This window comes from Mobula birostris, chromosome 2 (genome assembly GCF_030028105.1).
Source record: "Mobula birostris isolate sMobBir1 chromosome 2, sMobBir1.hap1, whole genome shotgun sequence".
Lineage (NCBI taxonomy): Eukaryota > Metazoa > Chordata > Chondrichthyes > Myliobatiformes > Myliobatidae > Mobula > Mobula birostris.
In genome coordinates this window covers 52,716,618-52,739,982 of record NC_092371.1, presented here as the reverse complement: position 1 = coordinate 52,739,982, position 23,365 = coordinate 52,716,618, and the positions used below count along the sequence as shown (strand labels likewise).

General features: G+C 41.0%; 1 protein-coding gene across 3 annotated transcripts in view; it reads right to left on the bottom strand.

The window, feature by feature from the left end:
* samd10b (sterile alpha motif domain containing 10b) overlaps positions 1–14,593 on the bottom strand; it is a 118,197-nt gene extending 103,604 nt beyond the window's left edge. For all 3 annotated transcript variants that reach the window (XM_072276997.1, XM_072277018.1, XM_072277007.1), the window contains exon 1: positions 14,466–14,593. In XM_072276997.1, coding sequence (XP_072133098.1) covers positions 14,466–14,478 — 13 coding nt within the window. In that variant the 5' untranslated portion in view covers positions 14,479–14,593. The remainder of the gene's footprint in view (positions 1–14,465) is intronic.
* Between the last annotated feature and the right edge of the window lie 8,772 nt (positions 14,594–23,365).

The window sequence follows — 23,365 nt, the reverse complement described above, 5'->3', positions numbered from 1 at the left end:
CTACAGAGGAAGAGGCATACAGAAATGATACAGGAAAGAATAAACAATGCAATTTTGTTATTATAAATACATATGCAGATATAGTTTTTCAAATCACAACAGCAGAAATTGAAGGAAAAGTCAAGTAAGGTTGTTGGAGTATGGAAAATTGAATTTCTGCACCAAAATTACACTTTCAAAATACTTCCAGAAAGTAATAATGCCTAGAATTTAAATTACATTGACGAGAAAACCTGCAAATGCTGGAAATCCAAGCAACACACACAAAATGCTGGAGGAACTCAGCAAGCCAGGCAGCATCAATGGAAAGAAAAGTACAGTTGACGTTTCGGGCCAAAGCCCTTCAACAGGACTGGGCAGTTTAGGCAGCATCTATGGAAAAGAGTGAACGGTTGACTGGAGTCCTGATGAAGGGTCTTGGCCCAAAACATTGACTGCTTACTTTTTTCCATAGATACTGCCTGGCTACCAAGTTCCTCCAGCATTTTATGTGTGTTGTTATTTAAATTACATTACTTAGAATGAAGAACAGTATCACACAGGAAGAGGCCTTTTGGCCCATGCTGTCTGTGCTGACCCTGAAGCAGTTAAATAAAGTCCATCTGCTTTCACATATCATAAACACTAGAGATTTTATTTACTGATTTACTTTTTGAGAGCTACACTGAGGAACAGGCCCTTCCGGCCCATAGAGCTGCATTGCCCAGCAACCCACCTAATTAACCCCAGCGTAATCACAGGATGATTTATAGTGACCAATTTACCTACTAACTTTTACATCTTTGGAATGTGGGAGGAAACTGGAGCACCCGGAGGAAACCCACACACTCAAGGGAAGAACGTGCAAACTTCTTACTGAGGACACCGGAATTGTACTCTGAACTCCAGAACGCCCCAAGCTGTAATAGTGCCACAATAACCACGATGTTACTGTGGCGCAAATCATAAACACAAGGAAACATATGGAAATCTGGAGCAGCAATGTACAAAATGCTAGAGGAACTCAGCAGGTCAGGCAGCATTTATGGAGAAGGATAAACAATCAATGTTTTGGGCCGAGACCTTTCTTCAGGACTGAAAACAAAGGGGGAAAAAGCCAAAATAAAAACGAGGGAAGAGGGGAAGGAATGCATATTGGCAGGTGATAGGTGAGACCAGGTGAGGAGGTAGATGGGTGGGTGGGGGGAATATGTGATGTAAAGGGCTAAAGAAGATGGAATTTAATAGATGAGGACAATGGGCTATGGAAAAAAGGGAAGGAGGAGGGGAATCAGAAGGAGGTGATGAGCAGGTGAGAAGGAGAGAAAGGTAGCCTCCAGCCTGATAAGATGAATACTGATTTCTCTAACTTTTAGTTATTACTCCCACCCCCTCTATTTTTCCATTCTGCATTCTGGTTACTCTTCTCTTTTGCAGACAATATGCATTTAAAAACTCAAACAAAATTGCATCAAATATTTAGCTAATGGCTTACGCATCAATTAGTGATTGAGGTCTAGTTATAGTAAACTGATAGAATCCCATATTCGGAGAGAAAAAAATCTATATCCACTGTCATGACAGTTTCAGGATTTATTTTCAAAAAGAAACCATTTGAAATTAGATTGTAGATAGAGGTCCTATAACCTTGTCATTTGTTTCTGTTTTGCATTAGCTTCATTATTAGAAATGAGTGAAAAAATTGCTCCCAAGTGTATAATAACAACATTAAAAATGAGCTAGAGAAAGTATTAAACTTGTAAATGTTGGTTTAGGTTTAGGGCTGTGCAGATTCTTTGCGTAATAGTAGGAATCCATTAGTTGCAATGCATTGTTATCAATCAGATGAAAAGGGGCTAATAGAGAATTATAAAATCAATACGTCTGTACCATTATGGATCATGTGCATGACAACTCACAATAGTTTTTATGTTCAAAACATTTTTGTTAAGATTGCTGTCTGAAATAAATAGTTTATTTTATATGCAATAAAGACCTGCTTTAATTCTAATGGCATTTTCCAGTGGAAATTAGTCAGTTTGAAGTCACAGCAAACAAACATTTAATATATAGGTAGTTCAATTTCATTTCTGAATGGAAAAACTGAATCAACATTACATTCTCAAGTATTTTGAACTACATGGATCAGTTTTCCTTTTTCACACAGCAGTATCACTCCTCTACATTCAATCTGCCACTCATTCTTTGAGGGGGATTGCCTCTGAGTAACTTTCCAACCCACAATCTCAAAATAGGATCGTAATATTCAACATACTAAATTAATATGCAATGGAGATAGCAGATAAAATAGTAATTTTGGAAATTAGTAACAAGATGGTTTCAATTAATTATTATATAAATCATGATAAGCTACCAACAGAGTTTAGCTTTAGCTTTTAGTTTTTTAGCTTTTAGCTTTTAGCTTTATTTCATGCTTGAGCTCATACCAAGACTCATTCATTCTTTGCCTTATGTTTATTTTGTTACAATCACTCTTGGTTAAGCAACAATTTAATTTAAAAATTCTCTTGTCAAGCCACATTTATTATTTAACTACAGCCAAAGCTAGCTACCTCAAAACAAGATAATATTACGGAATAATACACAAAATGCTGGGAGAACTCAGCAGGTCAGGCAGCATCTATGGAGAGGAATCTTAATGAAGGGTCTCAGCCCAAAACATCGATTCTTTATTCTTCTTCATAGATGCTGCCTGACCTGCTGAGTTGGTCTAGCATTTTGTGTGCTTTACTCCGAATTTCCAATATCTGCAGAGTCTTGTATCAATATTACAGAACTCTCATAAAGATGCTAGGCTTGTCTACTTCAAGCCCAACCCATGCATGTTTTTTTTTTCCTGCCTGTATCAATATGGTAGAAAACAAAAGACTGGCTTGAAATAACTGTGCTCTTTTGCCTGTCTAATCTTAAGTCCTCATTTACTGCCTCAGAAGACTTAAGCATCACATTCCTATACCAATATCTCCTTGCTATTGCTATCTGTAGTGTGAAATTGCAACTGAAGTTGAAAACACACCACTTTTATACGCATTTTGAGTAATTTGTAATTCTAAGAAACTGAAAATATTGAACATGGAAATGCAGAATAAAACAATTTTAATTGATAGTAAAAGTCACAAAATTATTTAACTTTATAGTTCATTGTCAATTAAAATAGTCAATTATTTGAGAAATTTAAAAATGCAAATATATATGTTGTACATGTTCACTTAATTTTCTAACTAAAGATACACATTGTATTGTTAGGACAGATAGGTAGGCATAGGGGATGGGGTGACTCTGTTGGTTAAAAATTAAAGTAAATCCTTAGAATGACATGACATAGGATCGGAAGATGTAGAATCCTTTGGGTAGAGTTAAGAAACTGCAAGGATAAAAAGACCAAGAGGGATGTTATATTCTCTAAATAGTAGCCAGGATGCAGAGCACAAATTACAATGGGAGATAGAAAAGGCATGTATAAGGCATGTGATGATAGTCATTTGGGAACTTCAATATACAGGTAGATTCTGAAAACCCGATTTGTGTGGGATCCAAAGAGAAGGAATTTATAGATTGCCTAATAGATAGTTTTCTAGGGCAGCTTGTGGTTGAGCCCAATAGGGAAAAGGCAATTCTGGATTGGGTGTTGTGTAATGAACTAAATTTGATTAGAGAGCTTAAGGTAAAGGAATCTTTGGAAGACAGTTCTCATAATATGATAGAATTCATCCTGTAGTTTGAGAGGGAAAAGCTAAAATCTGATGTATTGGTATTACAGTAGAGTAAGATGAATTGTAGAGTCATGAAAGAAGAGTTGGCCAAAATTGATTAGGAGACACTGTCAGGGATGACAGCAAAACAGCAATAGTTGGAGTTTCTGGAAGCAATTCAGAAAGTGCAGGATAGATACATCCCGAAGAAGAAGTAATATTCTAAAGGAAGGATGAGGCTACCATGGCTAACAAGGGAAGTCAAAGATGGCATAAAAGCAAAAGAGAGGGCATATATCAATAATTAGTAGGAAGTTACAGGATTGAGAAGCTTTTAAAAACCAACAGAAGATGTCTAAAAGCAATAAGGAGAGAAAATGAATACAGGTTAGCCAATCAGATAAAAGAGGATACCAAATGTTTTTACAGATATACAGTATAAAGCGTAAATGAGTGGTAAGAGTGGATATTGGACCAGTGGAAAATTTTGTGAGAGAAGTAATAATGGGAGACAAAGAAATAGTGGGCAAGCTTATTAAGTATTCTGTGTCAGACTTCACTGTGGAAGGCACCAGAAATAAGCCAGAAATTCGAAGGTGGTGGGGAATAAATGAGTATAGTTGTTATTACTAAGGAGAAAGTGCTTGAGAAGCTGAACGATCTGAAGGTAGATACAGTATGTCATCTGCTCCAGATAGTCTACATCCCAGGGTTCTGAAAGGGTAGCTGAAGAGATTGTGGAAGCATTAGCAGTAATCTTTCAAGAATCACTAAATTCAGGAATGGTTCTGGAAGACTGGAAAATTGCGAATGACATTCCACTCCTCAAGAACAGAGAGAGCCAACAGAAAGGAAATTATAGGCCAGTTTGCCTGATTTCAGTGGTTGTGAAAATGTCGCAGTCCATTATTAAGGATAAGGTTTCAGGGTACTTAGAGGTACATGATAAAATAAGCCAAAGTCAGCTTGGTTTTCTAAAGGAGAAATCTTGCCAAAGATATCTGCTGGAATTATTTGAGGAAATAACAGGCAGGATAGACAAAAGAGAGCAAAAGAGAGTCGTTAAAGGAGCAAGTGAACATTCATGCTAAAAAATTTAGCACGGTCTTCAACAAAATAGACAACATTCAGGTTTGCTTACGCAAGAATAAGGAAGTTACTAACTCCTGTCTCACGGAGGTGACTAAGATATGGAAGAAGTTAAACGACTTGGAGGACAGATCCAGGAGAAACAATGTGTGGCTGGTCAACTTACCGACAGGCGCTGAGGGGGACGATCCAAGAGGTTACCTCCAGGAGATGCTGCCTAATTGGATTCCAGTGCTCAAGAATTCCCTCAGCACTCCACTGGAGATTGATAGGGCACATAGAATCTTTTCCAACAACACCTCAAGACCACAGACCATGATTTTTTGGCTTCTACGGTACACCGACTGGCAGGCTATCCTGGAGGGCGCAAGGAAAGCCAAACCTACTCTCCCTGATGGCACCCAGCTGCAGTTCTTCACTGACTACAGCCCCGGCACAATGCAGGAACAGCAGGGATACAAGGAGATCCGCGCTAAGCTTCGAGAGAAGGGGATCAACTCATTCCTTATATACCTGGTGATTTTGAGAGTGAATATCAAGGGCATGAAGATGTCGTTTAACTTGGCAGAGGAAGCAAAAGAAGCTCTGAATTCATCGGTGCTGGGAGATATGGAAGAAGACCCTGGGCAAAGTCCATACGTCCCTCGGGAGGAGATGGAACGGCATTAAGAGCTCAGACCAGCCTGTATGCGCAATCTAACAGGCACGGGCAAGTTAACGTCCAAGGTGTGAAGTTTTCTGGTTATTCTTTTATTGGAAGTCATTTGCTGTACTTTTGTATTTAGTTAATTAAGGGGCCAAATTGTCTCTGAGTATTGTAGGTCAGAGTTTTAAGGTAATGGCTCAGTTAACTTGTTAGTACAAGGATAACATGGTAAAGTGATATAAGTCCGCCTAGATTTATACTTTTTATCTTTTACTTTCTAAGGTGATATTCAATATACCCAAATGTCATACTTCATCAAGAATGAAGCTGAAAAACAGCAGTTTGTTCTGATTCTGAATAACTTTATTTGTACATGTTCATTTCAGGTTATGTCTCTAGTAGACTTGTTTATGTTCCTGGGCGCCAGATAAGACATCATTGGCGCCATCGCTAAGCGACAGTCTATTAAAGCAACAGTTTCTCACAAGAGAGTTGTTGGGGTCTTGATAATGTGGTGTATTATATTTGAGACTGAAATGGCTTTAATTATATAGGTTAATGGGTTTGTCCAGGTTTTTTTTCTTGTCTCTTTGATATGATTGTCTATGAGAACTGCTTTGCCTTTCTAATTTGTTGGTGCTGGGGGGGGGGTTGCGGTTATTGTTCAGTATCTGACTTTGCTAAGTGACACCCACAGATGTTACAAAGTAAAGGGTTGAATGGGAGGGGTGATGGGGGGTGGGGAGGGGTGATGGGGGGTGGGGAGGGGTGATGGGGTGGGTGGGAAGGGGGTAACTCAGGGCTCCACCACCAACTTACAACAGATCCAGGGGAAGATGAGCAACACAGATAAATTAGAAAATCTTACTATTGTATAAAATAGGAAAGCTTTGTCTGTGTATACACTACTACTCAGTCGGTGGAAGGGAGAGGGATGGGGGGAGAGAGTGTTGGGGGGGTGGTTGGGATAAACAGTCAAAATGTAATTGGCAACTGGTTGTATTGAATGTAATTTGTTGGTGTTGCAATAAAAAAATCAGTAATAAAAAAAAATCAAAGGTGCCGAGGGACTTGGGGTTCCTCGTGCAAGATTGCACAAAGGTTAACTTGCAGGTTGAGTTGGTGGTAAGGAAGGTAAATGAAATGTTAACATTCATTCTGAGGGGACTAGAACATAAAAACAAGCATGTAATGCTGAAGCACTCACATCCATGTTGATGAAATGCTTTGAGAGGTTGGTAATGACTAGAATGAACTCCTGCCTCAGCAAGAACCTGGACCCATTGCAGTTTGCCTACCACCACAGTACCTACAGCAGACACAATCTCAATGGCACTTCATGCAGCCTTAGATCACCTGGACAATACTAATGCCTATGTCAGGATGCTGTTTGTTAATGGTAGCCCAGCATTTAACAACATCATTCCCCTCAGTCCTGATTGATAAGCTACAGAACCTCCCTCTTCAATTCAATCCTCGATTTCCTAACCAGAAGCTCACACTCTTTGCGGATTGGTGATAATATCCCCTCCTTGCTGACGATCATCACTGGTGCACCTCAGAGGTGTGTGCTTGGCCCACTGCTCTACTCTCTCTATACCCATGACTGTGTGGTTAGGTATACCTCAAATGCATTCCATAAATTTGCTAATGATACAACCATTGTTGGCAGAATCTCAGATGGAGATGAGAGGGCATACAGGAGTAAGATATGCCAGCTAGTTGAGTGGCCTTACAGCAACAAACTTGCACTCAATGTCAGTAATACCAAAGAGCTGATTGTGGACTTCAGAAAGGGTAGGACGAGGGAACATCAACCAATCCTCAGAGAGGGATCGGAAATGGAGAGAGTGAGCAATTTCAATTTCCTGAGAATCAAGATCTCTGAGGATCTAACCTGGTCCCAGCACACCAGCTACATTTCATTTCTAGTTTGAGGATATTTGGTTTGTCACCTAAAACACTTGGAAACATCTACAGAGGAGAGGTACTATGGAGAGTATTCTGACCAGCTGCGTCACTGCTTGGCATGGGGTGAGGGACTACTGCACAGGATCAAACGAAGCAAAAGAAAATCACAAACAACAGGAATTCTGCAGATGCTGGAAATTCAAGCAACACACATCAAAGTTGCTGGTGAACGCAGCAGGCCAGGCAGCATCTGTAGGAAGAGGTGCAGTCGACGTTTCAGGCCGAGACCCTTCGTCAGGACTAACTGAAGGAAGAGTGAGTAAGGGATTTGAAAGTTGGAGGGGGAGGGGGAGATCCAAACTGATAGGAGAACACAGGAGGGGGAGGGATGGAGCCAAGAGCTGGACAGGTGATAGGCAAAAGGGATACGAGAGGATCATGGGACAGGAGGTCCGGGAAGAAAGACAAGGGGGTGCGGGACCCAGAGGATGGGCAAGGGGTATATTCAGAAGGACAGAGGGAGAAAAAGGAGAGTGAGAGAAAGAATGTGTGTATAAAAATAAGTAACAGATGGGGTACGAGGGGCAGGTGGGGCATTAGCGGAAGTTAGAGAAGTCTATGTTCATGCCATCAGGTTGGAGGCTACCCAGACGGAATATAAGGTGTTGTTCCTCCAACCTGAGTGTGGCTTCATCTTTACAGTAGAGGAGGCCGTGGATAGACATGTCAGAATGGGAATGGGATGTGGAATTAAAATGTGTGGCCACTGGGAGATCCTGCTTTCTCTGGCGGACAGAGCGTAGATGTTCAGCAAAGCGGTCTCCCAGTCTGCATCGGGTCTCGCCAATATATAAAAGGCCACATCGGGAGCACTGGACGCAGTATATCACCCCAGTCGACTCACAGGTGAAGTGTTGCCTCACCTGGAAGGACTATTTGGGGCCCTGAATGGTGGTCAGGGAGGAAGTGTAAGGGCATGTGTAGCACTTGTTCCGCTTACACGGATAAGTGCCAGGAGGGAGATCAGTGGGGAGGGATGGGGGGGACGAATGGACAAGGGAGTTTCGTAGGGAGCGATCCCTGCGGAATGCAGAGAGAGGCGGGGAGGGAAAGATGTGCTTAGTGGTGGGATTCCGTTGGAGGTGGCGGAAGTTACGGAGAATAATATGTTGGACCCGGAGGCTGGTGGGGTGGTAGGTGAGGACCAGGGGAACACTATTCATCAGTTAGCTCCATCTTGGGTACGACCCTCCGTAGTATCCAAAACATCTTCAAGGAGCAGTGCTTCAGAAAGGTGGCATCCATTATTAAGGACTCCCATCACCTAGGGCATGCCCGCTTCTTATTGTTACCACTGGGAAGGAGGTATAGAAGCCTGAAGGCACAAACTCAGCGATTCAAGAACAGCTTCTTCCCCTCTACCATCGGTTGCTAAATGGACACTGAACCCATGAACACTACCTCACTTTTTTCATTATTTCTGTTTTTTGCACTATTTTAAATTTAACTATTATATATATATATATATATATATATATATATATATATACTGTAATTGATTTACTTTTTTCCTCTATACTATCATGTATTACATTGTACTGATGTCGCTAAGTTAACAAATTTCACAACATATGCCAGTGATATCAAAACCTGATTCTGACTCTGACAGTCCATACTTGGAGTATTGTGTCCAGTTTTAAGCCCCTTATCTAAGAAAGGATGTGTTGGCTTTGGAGAGGGACTAGAGCAGGTTCACAAGAATGATCCCAAGAGTGAACAGTTTAATGTATAAGGTGCATTTGATGGCTTTAGGCAAGCATTCATTCAGATTTAGAAGAATGGGTGGGGGGGTGATCACAAAGAAACCTATTAGATATTGTAAGACTAGACAGAGTGGATGTGGGGAGGATGATTCTAATAGTGGGGGAGTCTAGGACCAGAGGGCACAGCCTCAAAATAGGACATCCCTTTAGAACAGAGATGAGGAGGAATTTTGTTAGCCCGCATCTGGTGAATGTGTGGAATTCATTGGAGCAAACAGGTATGGAGGCCAAGTTATTAGGTATATTTAATGTGGAAGTTGATAGTTTCTTCATTCGCAAGGGTGGCCAATGTTAGGGGGAGAAGGCAGGAGAATGGGGTTGAGAAATATAATGAATCAGCCATGATGGAATAGCAGAGCAGAGCTGAATAGCTCAATTCTGCTCCCGTGCCTTATTTTTAGAATATGAGAACACTCAGTCCTCTTTTATTGTCATTTAGAAATACATACATGCATTAAGAAATGATACAATGTTCCTCCAGAGTGATATCACAGAAAACAGGACAAACCAAAGACTAACACTGACAGAACCACATAATTATAACATATAGTTACAGCAGTGCAAAACACTACCATAATTGGATAAAGAACAGACCATGGGCACGGTTTAAAAAAAAGTCTCAAGTCCCGATCGACTCCCGAGCCCCTGATAGTAGGCGGCAAAAAGGAGAAACTCCCTGCCATAAACCTCCAAGGCACCGACAACTGCCAATGCCTTGGAAGCAGCCGACCACAGCTGACACTGAGTCCATCCATCCGAAAACTTCGAGACTCCAACCAGTCCCTCCGATACAGCCTCCCGAGTGCCATCCTCTGCCGAGCGCCTTCGACCTCGCCCCAGCCGCCGAAACAAGCAAAGCCGAGGATTCAGGGCCTTCTGCTCCAGAGATTCCGGTTACCACACGGTAGCAGCGGCAGCAAAGCGGGCATTTCAGAAGTTTTCCAGATGTTCCTCCGTACTCTCACGTCTGTCTCCATCAAATCAGAATTGTGCACGGTCCCCTACTTGACAGTCCCCTTATGATTTTATGGTAACAAATTACCAACTGGAATATTTTGTGAACATTATAGTTTCACTTTTTTACTGTGTATTTTTTGTTCAACAATTTTTACATACAATATTAAAGCTAAAAAGCTAAAATGGTATGTGAAAAGTTATACCATTTATCATTCAGGACACAGAAGCATACGAGTGGCTTGACAAAAATTCAATGAGGCATAAGGAAAATGTTCATTTATTCATCATCAATTTCTAAGTACTTAGTTGCATAAAGTCATAACCAGGCAAAATCGCAGTTGCTAAATCCTTGCAGTTAGCTCTTCTTAAACAAATGAGCCAATTACTTATTTATTTTTATTAATTATTGCTAGTTTCTTCTTTACTACTATCTGATCCTTGAAAAAGCCCATTATCACATTGGAAAGTGTGTAATTGTGCTTACAATGTTCTTAAGCCATCCCACTTGAATGATACTAGAATTGTTTATGTATGGCACTTTACTAAACACAACTAATTATAAAACAAAAAAGCTGGAATTATAAAAGTTTTCCATTGAGAAAGTGTATCTTTCTAAATATGTCTCAGACATATATTCAGACTTCTGTTAGTAAACTCTACCTCTGATATTTACTCATTTAAAACGTGTTTGATGGACTCTTCACATGAAGTCCAAATATGATGTATTTGTTCAAAGTCAATCCTGACTCCAGAAGCAATGTGAGAGTACCTGGAAAAAGGAAGCTGGATACTCCATGGAGTGCTTCGTCAAGTCAGATGTCAAGATGTTTTATGAAGCAGCTGGAGGCATTTGTACCATTGACTATTGTTAAAAAATTAGAAAGAAGGTGTTTTCTGCTTGTTCAAACACTAATATTTAATTGTTTCAAATTCTGTAATTATTTATATGCATTATACATTGCTGGACATTCAGTTGGACAAAGTAAATGGCAAACTACCTACAAATCACAATCAGTGATTAGTAGATGCTGGTTAAACGCTCTTGACAGGGACAGTACGGACTGCATGATTAGAAACATTTAAGATAATCTGTGACACCTTTTAGTTTTAAAACAACTTCCCATCAATTTGATGTGCTTTTTTTTAAAGCCAGTCACTTCCACGATCAAACTTACTGAAGAACTGCCCATATTAAGTGTATTTTCATTTTACAGTTGGTATGTTCAATCAAGCTCAAGAAATTCTACTCTTATCCTGTGCCATTAATTCTGGTCAATTTATATAACCCATTTTCCATGGAATTATTTTTCATTTTTTCCTGACACACTTTCATTAGTTAATGTCTATTTAATTCCCTCACATTTTCCCAAGGAAAGTGTGCTGTGTAGTACACGTTTCTAGGTTACAAACACATCTGATTGCTCCATAATTTAAATGTAATAACTGTTATGTCAAGTATAACTTTAATATTCATATTACATTCTCAAGGGCAAAGATGTGAATATTCATTAGCTTCCCGCACTGCCGTAACAGCTACCAGAAAGTTAGTCAGAATCTGATTTCTATTTGCATTTATTAATTCTGTTATATTTACAAAGCAGCAGTTTGTCTTTGTGATTTCAGCTTAACTACCTGCAATCCGATAATATTACCATTAAGAAATATTCTTGAAACGTAATGCTTCAAGCAAGTGATTAAGCAGCCCCCACATACCATCATTATGTTCCCATTTCCAGAATAATATTATTCAGGCAAAACTGAACATAAATTTTGAATGCCTAGAGAAAACTATAATAATTGGCATGAAAACACCTTCAAAATTAAAAAAAGCACAACTAATCTTTGAAAATCTGTCATAGAGACAATTTAATTAATTGTAACAAACACCATTTAAGTAATAATTCTGATAGTTACAATTTTGCTAATCTTTCCAAATATTGAAATACAGTACTTCAGAAAAAATTTATCGTTCTAGTTATATTTGAAATGTAAAGTTTCATTTAACTATTTACACATAATTTATAATTTTTTTTGCACTATTGCCTTAGTTAATTTAACATTTTAAATCAATGCAAGCAAGAGATGATCCTTAATAAATCATCGCTGCATATGGTTTATGAGTGTTAAACTGCAAAAATCTCCGCCCATATGCCCCCACCAGAAAACCCATTCCACTGCCAGCCTGCTGCATTCTAAACCATCAGCTTGGGGAAAGGATATCCAAGCATTTGGAAAGGGCACCATTTATATTGTCTATTGATCCTGAAATGAATAAATTTGTATTCCTGCTGTGCATCAGTGATTGCCAGACTTCAATTCCCTTTGAATGGATTTCATTTCATAGACATTTGTTCAAGATTTGCTTTCTGGCAACAGCTTATACTCAGCAATTAACAATAGGAATCCAACAAGCATCTTTCCATTATAATCATGCCTTCACTTCAGTTCATTTATTCACCCAGTTCAATTATGTTTCTCTGGCAATTCCTCCCAATTACATTAGCCTCATTTACTGCCTTTATTTGTGAATGCTGAGAAGACAAGTAACTTAATAAAAGTCCTCAATATGGCAACAGATGCAGATAATTAAATAACTTTACCTCAGAAAGCCATATTTTGTATTCAATTATTGTATATTTTATCATTTTTAAACCATTATTTTTAATTTTAAAAATTAACAAATAATTCTACATTTTCAGTTAACTGAGCAGATTATTTACTAAATTTTTGTCTTCAAATCTGATTGATTATGGAGATTTCATCTCAGTTCTGCTTTATTCCATGAACAATCACCTAAAAACTGAATTACATTATATTTTTCTCATTAATAACACAGTGGACATGCCTAACTAACAGTATTTGTAGTTCATACAGGATTCATTATTGATCCTTTCTCTCATCCAAATCTTATAGAGTCTTAGGGTAGAGTGAAAACAAATGAATTGATCTATTGCAGACCGTTACTGCTGTGTGAATTAATCAGTTTATTTGTCTAGAGATAAGTTATGAAGTTTCCACGAATGAACAAGTATTCTTCTATTATCCTAAAATGAGCTTACGCAAGAAAATAATACATGACATTTCAACAGACTCTTCCATTTGTCCTTGGTATTGATGCTCACAAGAACTAGAACAACAAACTTCTCTTAAAAGTAAAATTGAAATGTAATTTGAAGAAAATAGTGAGATATAATGTAAGTTATTTTAAAATCGATTCCTTTAAATACCCAATATAATTGAGTTCATATTGAGTCTTACGAATTCTAGATTACTCAGGTGATAAAAAATAAAAGTTCACCCCATTAACTGAACATCCTTTTTAGTTTTCAATCTGTTCAGTGCTGCACAATTTGTAGGGTCTTGATGTCTATTTGTGAAAATCCTTGACACGTCAGTTTTGCCTTCATGGAATTGAAAAAAAAACAGCAACTTCGGCCAAAGACGTGCGCAACTTCACCCTTTATCTCATTACAGCGAAGCGTTCTGATGGAATTGATTAGGCTCTCCACAGCTCACTTGATGGACCGAGTCAGGAGCCAAACAAATAAATTTCTTTGGGTTCAGCTATTAGTTAGTTAAATCCGCTAAATTTGCATTGAAGAGCTTTAAATCTAACTCTCATTGAAGGTGGGGGAGGTGGAAGAAAAAAATATTTTATAACTAGGACAAATAATCCATGATAACCTTACATATTCCCAATCATAACTGTCGTCAAATAAAAAAAACTGTTAAGAGTCATCCCTAAATTATCAAATAAAGCAATAGAAATTGATAAATATGACCAATCTTAATCTATTACCAAACAAGGCGAGGTCGGTTTTCAAACTGAAGAGGGTGAAATAACAATTGTCTACCTAATGGTTCTAAACTTCTGCATTTTTTTAAAGTGTGCTTTGCTGAAATAAATCACGGTAGACTCTTACCTACGCACAAACGTGACAAGCAAGAGACCTAAGATTATAGCTTTCGAGCTGCAGTATTCTGGAGAAAAGGCAAAACAGCGTCGTGTAAGTATATCACTCTATCCGGATAATCACTTCACTACAGTATCTTTTAACAACATTTGCTAACGTAAAAACTATGTTCGGGGACCTGATGAATCAAGATCGGCAACAGCTGGAAGCCTCCATACACTTTAGTCTCTAGATATTGCAAGTACATGATCTGCGTACGAAAATAAAAATCAATATCGAATCGGCAAAATAAATGAGACAGTAAAGGGCATAATGTATTTTCCCAGTAGGTCATCTCATGTTCAGATTAGTGTTCCAATGTCTCTGGAAGGGAAAATATAAACAAGACTCAGCCTTCATAAAGATCCGCGTTCTCTCTTTGTGCCCGACTTACCGTCCACAGCCATTGCGCTGAATGATGCCAGTCTATAAGGTTGCCATCCTGATCGGGCGCTCGATGTGTCGGCTGCAGAATCACTGGATGCTGCCGGACGGTAACAGGATGTTTTCAGCTCATGCACTCTCTCCCTTCGCCTCCAGGCCACCGGAAATACGCCCGGAGCCTCCTCTCAAACTGCTGAATTTGGGACGATCCACATACAGACGAAAAAAAACGCCCGATTCTCAACGTCAGATTGGATGCGCTGAGAAGGATTCTTTTGTGAGCAAGAATCTTCTGAAGAGACAGTAAATTAGCAACAAAGGTGACCTGATCGATGCTGACAGTCCTTAAAATGCAGGTCACAACTTGTATCGCTGGAAGAATGGGTTCTGGTATTTCTCTACCTGTGCAGCACCAGAAGGCGAGGTGACAGAGAACAAAGACAGCCGGGCTTTCTGCAAATTATTGATGCCTGTTAGCGGTATTGGACCAACTTTCAAAACACCATAGGAAACGCGGAAAGTTATTTTTCATAATCATCAAAAATACTCCATAGTTCCAACCGACCGCGACTAAAAGGATAAGCACACACATTCTTATTATATTCAGTCAGGTTGCATTAACTATTACTCATTATCTTCAAAACATTCATTTTATTTAACTGATTCTTCCTATATTTTTACCAAGAAGGTTTCATTTGAGTCAAAAAGTCTTTGTGCCATTCCCTTTATGTTTCAGTTTGTAGGATCCTCAGATTGACTATTGAAAGAAACATGCAGACTGAGCTCAACACAAAGTAACCCCAACAGGAGCCTTGTGGTGATTTACACATAATTAACTTTAAAGTAGCTGAGAATATAAATATTATACAGACAGGTTAGAACAAGTATAATAAGCTCAAAAATTGGACTTGGCTAACTTTGTGAATTATTCAAGATAGGTTTTTTTTCCCCTCTCAATTGTTTCTCTTTCTCATCAGACCCCTGAGCTTGCTTGATAACTGGTTTGAATTTGAAAGCTGATCTTGTGAGTTTAGAGCATATTATTTAAGTTACTTATTTAAATGTGTTGGCGTGTGGCCAAGTGGTTAAGGTGTCGGTCTAGTGATCTGAAGGTTGCTAGTTCGAGCCTCAGCTATGGCAGCTGAGATGCCTTGAGCAAGGCACTTAACCGCACATTGCTCTGCGACGACACCGGTGCCAAACTGTATCGGCCCTAGTGCCCTTCCCTTGGACAACATCGGTGGTGTGGAGGGGAGACTTGCAGCATGGGCAATTGCCAGTCTTCCATACCACCTTGCCCAGGCCTGCGCCCTGGAAACCTTCCAAGGCACAAATCCATGGTCTCAAAAGACTAACGGAAGCCTATTATTATTTAAATTACACACAATAAAGACTGACAAACAACAGCAAAAAAAGACAGACTGTACAATGGTTCCTGTGCATTTTCAAAATCATTATTATCATACTTCTCTTTCGAAATGCAATTGGCAACTCCTTCCATTGTCCTAATTTTAATTTCATTTATCTGCAAATGCCTCCTGATTTACATCCGCCTTCCCAACAACAACATGGTCTGCTCTCCTACTTGTAAACTTCTCTGATTTTCTGTTAATTTTATTAGCTCTTCCACCAGCAGTAACATAACCCCAATGATTGCTTCAAATGATTCCAATTTTCAATTACCTACATGCCAACATGCTTTGCTTAAAATATTTAGGTCTTCAGGTAAATTCATCACCTTTCCCGGCTTTTATCCCGCTATCTTATCACTTTTCTTTAGAATCTGATCTTCCAATTCATAAAAACATAGAAAACCTACAGCAAAATACAGGCCCTTTGGCCCACAAAGCTGTGCCGAATATGTCCTTACCTTAGAACTACTTAGTCTTACCCATAGCCCTCTCTTTTTCTAAGCTCCATGTACCCATCCAGGAGTCTCTTAAAAGACCCTATCCTTTCCGTCTCCAACACCGCCGCCAGCGGCCCATTCCATGCACTCACCACGCTCTGTGTAAGAAACTTACGCCTGACATCTCCTCTGTACCTACTTCCAAGCACCTTAAAGCTATGCCCTTGTGTGCTAGCCATTTCATCCCTGGGGAAAAGCCTCTGACTATCCACACGATCAATGCCTCTCATTATCTTGTACACCTCCATCAGGTCACCTCTCATCCTCTGTCGCTCCAAGTAGAAAAGGCCGAGTTCACTCAACCTACTTTCATAAGGCATGCGCCCCAAACCAGGCAACATCCTTGTAAATCTCTTCTACATCCTTTCTATGGTTTCCACATCCTTCTTGTAGTGAGGCGACCAGAATTGAGCACATTACTCCAAGTGGGGTCTGATCAGGGTCCTATATAGCTGCAACATTACCTCTCGGCTCTTAAGCTCAATCCCACAATTGATGAAGGCCAATGCACCGTATGCCTTCTTAACCACAGAGTCAACTTGTGCAGCAGCTTTGAGTGTCCTATGGACTCAGACCCCAAGGTCCTTCTGATCCTCCACACCACCAAGAGACTTACAATTAATACTATATTCTGCCATCATACTTGACCTACCAAAATGAACCACCTCACACTTATCTGGGTTGAACTCCATCTGCCACTTCTCAGCCCAGTTCTGCACCCTATCAATGTCCTGCTGTAACCTCTGACAGCCCTCCACACTATCCACAACACCCCCAACCTTTGTATCATCAGCAAATTTACTAACCCATACCTCCATTTCCTCATCCAGGCCGTTTATAAAAACCATGAAGAGTAGGGGTTCCAGAACAGATCCCTGAGGCACATCACTGGTCACCAGCCTCCACGCAGAATATGACCCATCTAAAACCACTCTTTGCCTTCCGTGGCAAGCCAGTTCTGGATCCACAAAGCAATGTTCCCTTGGATCCCATGCCTCCTTACTTTCTCAATAAGCCTTGCATGGGGTACCTTATCAAATGCCTTGCTAAAATCCATATACACTACATCTACAGCTCTACCATCATCAATGTGTTTAGTCACATCCTCAAAAAATTCAATCAGGCTCGTAACGCACAACCTGCCTTTGACAAAGCCATGCTGACTATTCCTAATCATATATGCCTCTCCATATGTTCATAAATCTTGCCTCTCAGGATCTTCTCCATCAACTTAGCAACCACTGAAGTAAGACTCACTGGTCTATAATTTCCTGGGCTATCCCTACTCTCTTTTTTGAATAAGCGAACAACATCTGCAACCCTCTAATCCTCCAGTATCTCTCCCATCCTCATTGACAATGCAAAGATCATTGCCAAAGGCTCAGCAATCTCTTCCCTCGTTTCCCGCAGTAGCCTGGGGTACATCCCTTCTGGTCCCGGTGACTTATTCAATTTGATGCTTTCCAAAAGCTCCAGCACATCCTCTTCCTTAATATCTACATGCTCAAGCTTTTCAGTCCATTGCAAGTCAGCCCTACAATCGCCAAGATCCTTTTCCATAGTGAATACGGAAGCAAAGTATTCATTAAGTACCTCTGCTATTTCCTCTGGTTCTATACACACTTCCCCACTGTCACACTTGATTGGTCCCATTCTCTCACTTCTTATCCTCTTGCTCTTCACATACTTGTAGAATGCCTTGGGGTTTTCCTTAAGCCTGTCTGCCAAGGCCTCTAATGGCCCCTTCTGGCTCTCCTAATTTCATTCTTAAGCTCCTTCCTGCTAGCCTTATAATCTTCTAGATCTCTAACATTACCCAATTTTTTGAACCTTTCATTAGCTCTTCTTTTCTTGTAAATCTTCACTAGATTTACAACAGCCTTTGTACACCATGGTTCCAGTACCCTGCCATCCTTTCCATGTCTCATTGGAATGTACCTATGCAGAACCCCACGCAAATATCCCCTGAACACTTGCCACATTTCTTCCATAGGTTTCCCTGAGATCATCTGTTTCCAATTTATGCTTCCAAGTTCCTGCCTGATAACCTTATATTTCCCCTTACTCCAATTAAACGTTTCCCTAACTTGTCTGTTCCTATCCCTCTCCGATGCTATGGTAAAGGAGATAGAATTGTGATCACTATCTCGAAAATGCTCTCCCACTGAGAGATCTGAGACCTGACCAGGTTCATTTCCCAATACCAGATCAAGTACAGCCTCTCCTCTTGTAGGCTTATCTACTTATTGTGTCAAGAAACATTCCTGAACACACCTAATGAACTCCATCCTTTCTAAACCCTTCACTCTAGGGAGATAAGACCATAAGACCATAAGACAAAGGAGCAGAAGTCAGCTATTCAGCCCATCAAGTCTGCTCCGCCATTTTATCATGAGCTGATCCATCCTCCCATTTAGTCCCACTCCCCCGCCTTCTCACCATAACCTTTGATGCCCTGGCTACTCAGATACCTATCAATCTCTGCCTTAAATACACCCAATGACTTGGCCTCCACTGCTGCCCGTGGCAACAAATTCCATAGATTCACCACACTCTGACTAAAAAAATTTCTTCGCATTTCTGTTCTGAATGGGTGCCCTTCAATCCTTAAGTCATGCCCTCTCATACTAGACTCCCCCATCATGGGAAACAACTTTGCCACATCCAGTCTTTCCATGCCTTTCAACATTCAATATGTCTCTATGAGGTCTCCCCTCATGCTTCTAAACTCCAAGGAATACAGTCCAAGAGCGGACAAATGTTCCTCATATGTTAACCCTCTCATTCCTGGAATCATTCTAGTGAATCTTCTCTGTACCCTCTCCAACGTCAGCACATCCTTTCTTAAATAAGGAGACCAAAACTGCCCAAAGTACTCCAAGTGAGGTCTCACCAGTGCCTTATGAAGCCTCAACATCACATCCCTGCTCCTATACTCTATTCCTCTAGAAATGAATGCCAACATTGCATTCGCCTTCTTCACTACTGACTCAACCTGGAGGTTAACTTTAAGGGTATCCTGTACGAGGACTCCCAAGTCCCATTGCATCTCAGAACTTTGAATTTTTTCCCCATTTAAATAATAGTCTGCCCATTTATTTCTTCTGCCAAAGTGCATAACCATACACTTTCCAACATTGTATTTCATCTGCCACTTCTTTGCCCATTCTTCCAATCTATCCAAGTCTCCCTGCAGACTCTCTGTTTCCTCAGTACTACCAGCCCCTCCACCTATCTTCGTATCATCAGCAAACTTAGCCACAAAGCCATCTATTCCATAATCCAAATCGTTGATGTACAATGTAAAAAGAAGTGGCCCCAACACGGACCCCTGTGGAACACCACTGGTAACCGGCAGCCAACCAGAATAGGATGCCTTTATTCCCACTCTCTGTTTCCTGCCAATCATCCAATGCTCTATCCACGTATGTAACTTTCCCGTAATTCCATGGGCTCTTATCTTGTTAAGTAGCCTCATGTGTGGCACCTTGTCAAAGGCCTTCTGAAAATCCAAATATACAACATCCACTGCATCTCCCTTGTCTAGCCTACTTGAAATTTCCTCAAAAAATTGTAATAGGTTCATCAGGCAGGATTTTCCTTTAAGGAATCCATATTGAGTTCTGCCTATCTTGTCATATGCCTCCAGGTACTCTGTAACCGCATCCTTGACAATCGACTCCAACAACTTCCCAACCACCGATGTCAAGCTAACAGGTCTATAATTTTCTTTTTGCTTCCTTGCCCCCTTCTTAAATAGCGGAGTGACATTTGCAATCTTCCAGTCCTCCGGAACCATGCCAGAATCTATTGACTTTTGAAAGATCATCGCTAATGCCTCCACAATCTCTACGGCTACTTCCTTCAGAATACAAGGGTGCATTCCATCTGGTCCGGAAGATTTATCTACCTTTAGGCTATTCAGCTTCCGGAGTACTTTCTCTGTCGTAATTGTGTCTGCGCACACTTCTCTTCCCTGCCACCCTTGAGTGTCCAGTATACTGCTGATGTCTTCCTCAGTGAAAACTGATGCAAAATACTCATTCAGTTCCTCCGCCATCTCCTTATCTCCCATTACAATTTCTCCAGCATCATTTTCTATCGGTCCTATATCTACTCTCACCTGTCTTTTACTCTTTATATACTTGAAAAAGCTTTTAGTATCCTCTTTGATATTATTTGCTAGCTTCCTTCCATAGTTAATCTTTTCCCTCTTAATGACCTTCTTAGTTTCCTTTTGCAAGCTTTTAAAAACTTCCCAATCCTCTGTCTTCCCACTAATTTTTGCTTACTTGTATGCCCTCTCCTTTACTTTAACTTTGGCTTTGACTTCTCTTGTCAACCATGGTTGCATCCTTATTCCATTCGAAAATGTTTTCTTTTTTGGAATATACCTGTCTTGCACCTTCCTCACTTCTCGCATAAACTCCAGCCACTGCCGTCTTTCCCGCCAGTGTCCCTTTCCAGTCAACTTTGGCCAGTTCCTCTCTCATGGCACTGTAATTTCCTTTACTCCACTGAAATACCGACGCATCAGTTTTCGGCTTCTCTTTTTCAAATTTCACAGTGAACCCAATCATGTTATGATCACTGCCTCCTAAAGGTTCCTTCACCTTAATCTCTCTAATCACCTCCGGTTCATTACACAATACCCAATCCAGTACACCCGATCCCCTAGTGGGCTCAACAACAAGCTGTTCTAAAAAGCCATCTCACAGCTATTCTAAAACTTCTCTCTCTTGAGATCCAGTGCTGACCTAATTTTCCCAATCCACTCGCATGTTAAAATCCCCCACAATTATCATAACACTGCCCTTCTGACAAGTCTTTTCTATTTCCTGTTGTAATTTGTAGTCCACATCCCTGCAGCTGTTTGGAGGCCTATAAATAACTGCCATCAAGGTCCTTTTACCCCTGCTATTTCTTAGCTCAACCCATAAAGATTCTGCACCTTCCGATCCTATATCACCTTTTTCTAATGATTTAATATCATTTCTTACCAATAAAGCCACGCCTCCCCCTCTGCCTACCTTCCTATCCTTCCGATACTCCGTGTATCCTTGGACGTTCAGCTCCCAGAGACACGTATCCTTTAGCCACGTCTCAGTGGTGGCCATAATATCATACCTGCCAATCTGTAGCTGTATGACAAGATCATCCTCCTTATTCCTTTCGCTGCGTGCATTTAAGTATAACACCTTAAGACCAGTACTTGGTACTTTTCGCTTTGATTTCACTGCAACTTTATTGCACTGCAACTCATCCCAATAGCTACAAACTTGCCCCATCACCTGACTGTCTTTCCTGACATCTTTACTGCTCACTATCTTAGGTTTATTTCTGTTTTCCCCTTCCTCCGCTCTATCATTCCAGTTCCCATTCCCCTGCCAAATTAGTTTAAACCCTCCCTAACAGCTCTATTAAACTTTCCCGCCAGGATATTGGTCCATTTTGAACAGGTCATACTTCCCCCAGAAGAGATCCCAATTATCCCAGAATCTGAAGCCCTGCCCCCTGCTCCAGTCTCTCAGCCATGCATTCATCTGCCTGATCCTACTATTCTTGCCCTCGCTAGCACGTGGCACAGGTAGCAATCCCGAGATTACTACCCTAGAGGTCCTGCTTCTTAGCTTCCTTCCTAACTCCCAGAAGTCTCTCTTCAGGACCACCTCCCTTGTCCTATCTATGTCACTGGTACCAACAAGTGCCAAGACAACTGGCTGCTCACCCTCCCCCTTCAGAATATTCTGGACCCGATCCAAGACATTCCATACCCTGGCACCTGGGAGGCAACACACCATGCGGGTATCACAGAATCTCCTGTCCGTTTTCCTGACTATGAAATCCCCTATGACTACCGCATTTCTCTTCTCCCTCCTTCCCTTCTGCACAACAGCGCCAGGCTCAGTGCCAGAGACCCAGTCACTGTGGGTGTCCGCTGTCAGGTCATCCCCCTCAACAGCATCCAGAACAAGATATCTGTTGCTGTGGGGGACAGACACAGGTGTGCTCTCCATGATCCGGGCATTTCCCTTCCCTCTCTTGACAGTGACCCAGTTTTCTGACCCCTGTAGCCTAGGGATGACTACCTCCCTGTAGCTCCTGTCTATCACCTCTTCACTTTCCCTGATAAGCAGTAGGTCATCAAGCTGCAGCTCCAGATCCCTAACATGGTCTCCGAGGAGCTGCATCTCGGTGCACCTGGCGCAGATGTGGCCATCAGGGAGGCTGGAGGTCTCCTAGGATTCCCACATCTGACACCCTGAACAAGGCACTAATCCTGCAGGCATACCATCTAATTCTACAGGAATGAAACAGGAAAAATAAGTCTACTCACCCAATTACCTCGCCAAACACACAAACTTTTTAAACCGTTAGCTTGTACCATTAGCTGTGTGAGCCCTGCTGTTCCTGTCTGTCCGGGTTGATTCACGAAGGGCGGAGGGGAGGAAAAAAAAAGAGTTGGTGCCTCGCTCTCACCTTTTCCCATTTTCCGCCAAAGCCCGTTGAAGCCAAAGCCCTACACTCTGCTACCACTCACTCCACTGCCCACTGTATAGGGTGGTCTCCTTTTTAAACTCTCCACACTGTCCTGTCTATGTCACGCGCCTACGCAGTCTCGTCCTTCTTGCACTCGAAGAAGTTTTTTAAAAAACTGCCTTCCATCAGAATTCAGCTCCCACGCTGCTCTGTTGCTCCGATCCAAAAGAAAGCCATTGGAAGCAACCTTATTAAACTCTCTGCGCGGTCCTGTTACATCACGCCAATCAATATTTGAGAGATGCCAATCAATATTTGGGAAATTAAAATCTCCCACCACAACAACCCTGTTATTATTACTCCTTTCCAGAATCTGTCTCCCTATCTGTTCCTCGATGTCCCTGTTACTATTGGGTAGTCTATAAAAAACACCCAGTAGAGTTATTGACCCCTTCTTATTCTTAACTTCCACCCACAGGGCTCCGTAGACAACCCCTCCATGACTTCCTCATTTTCTGCAG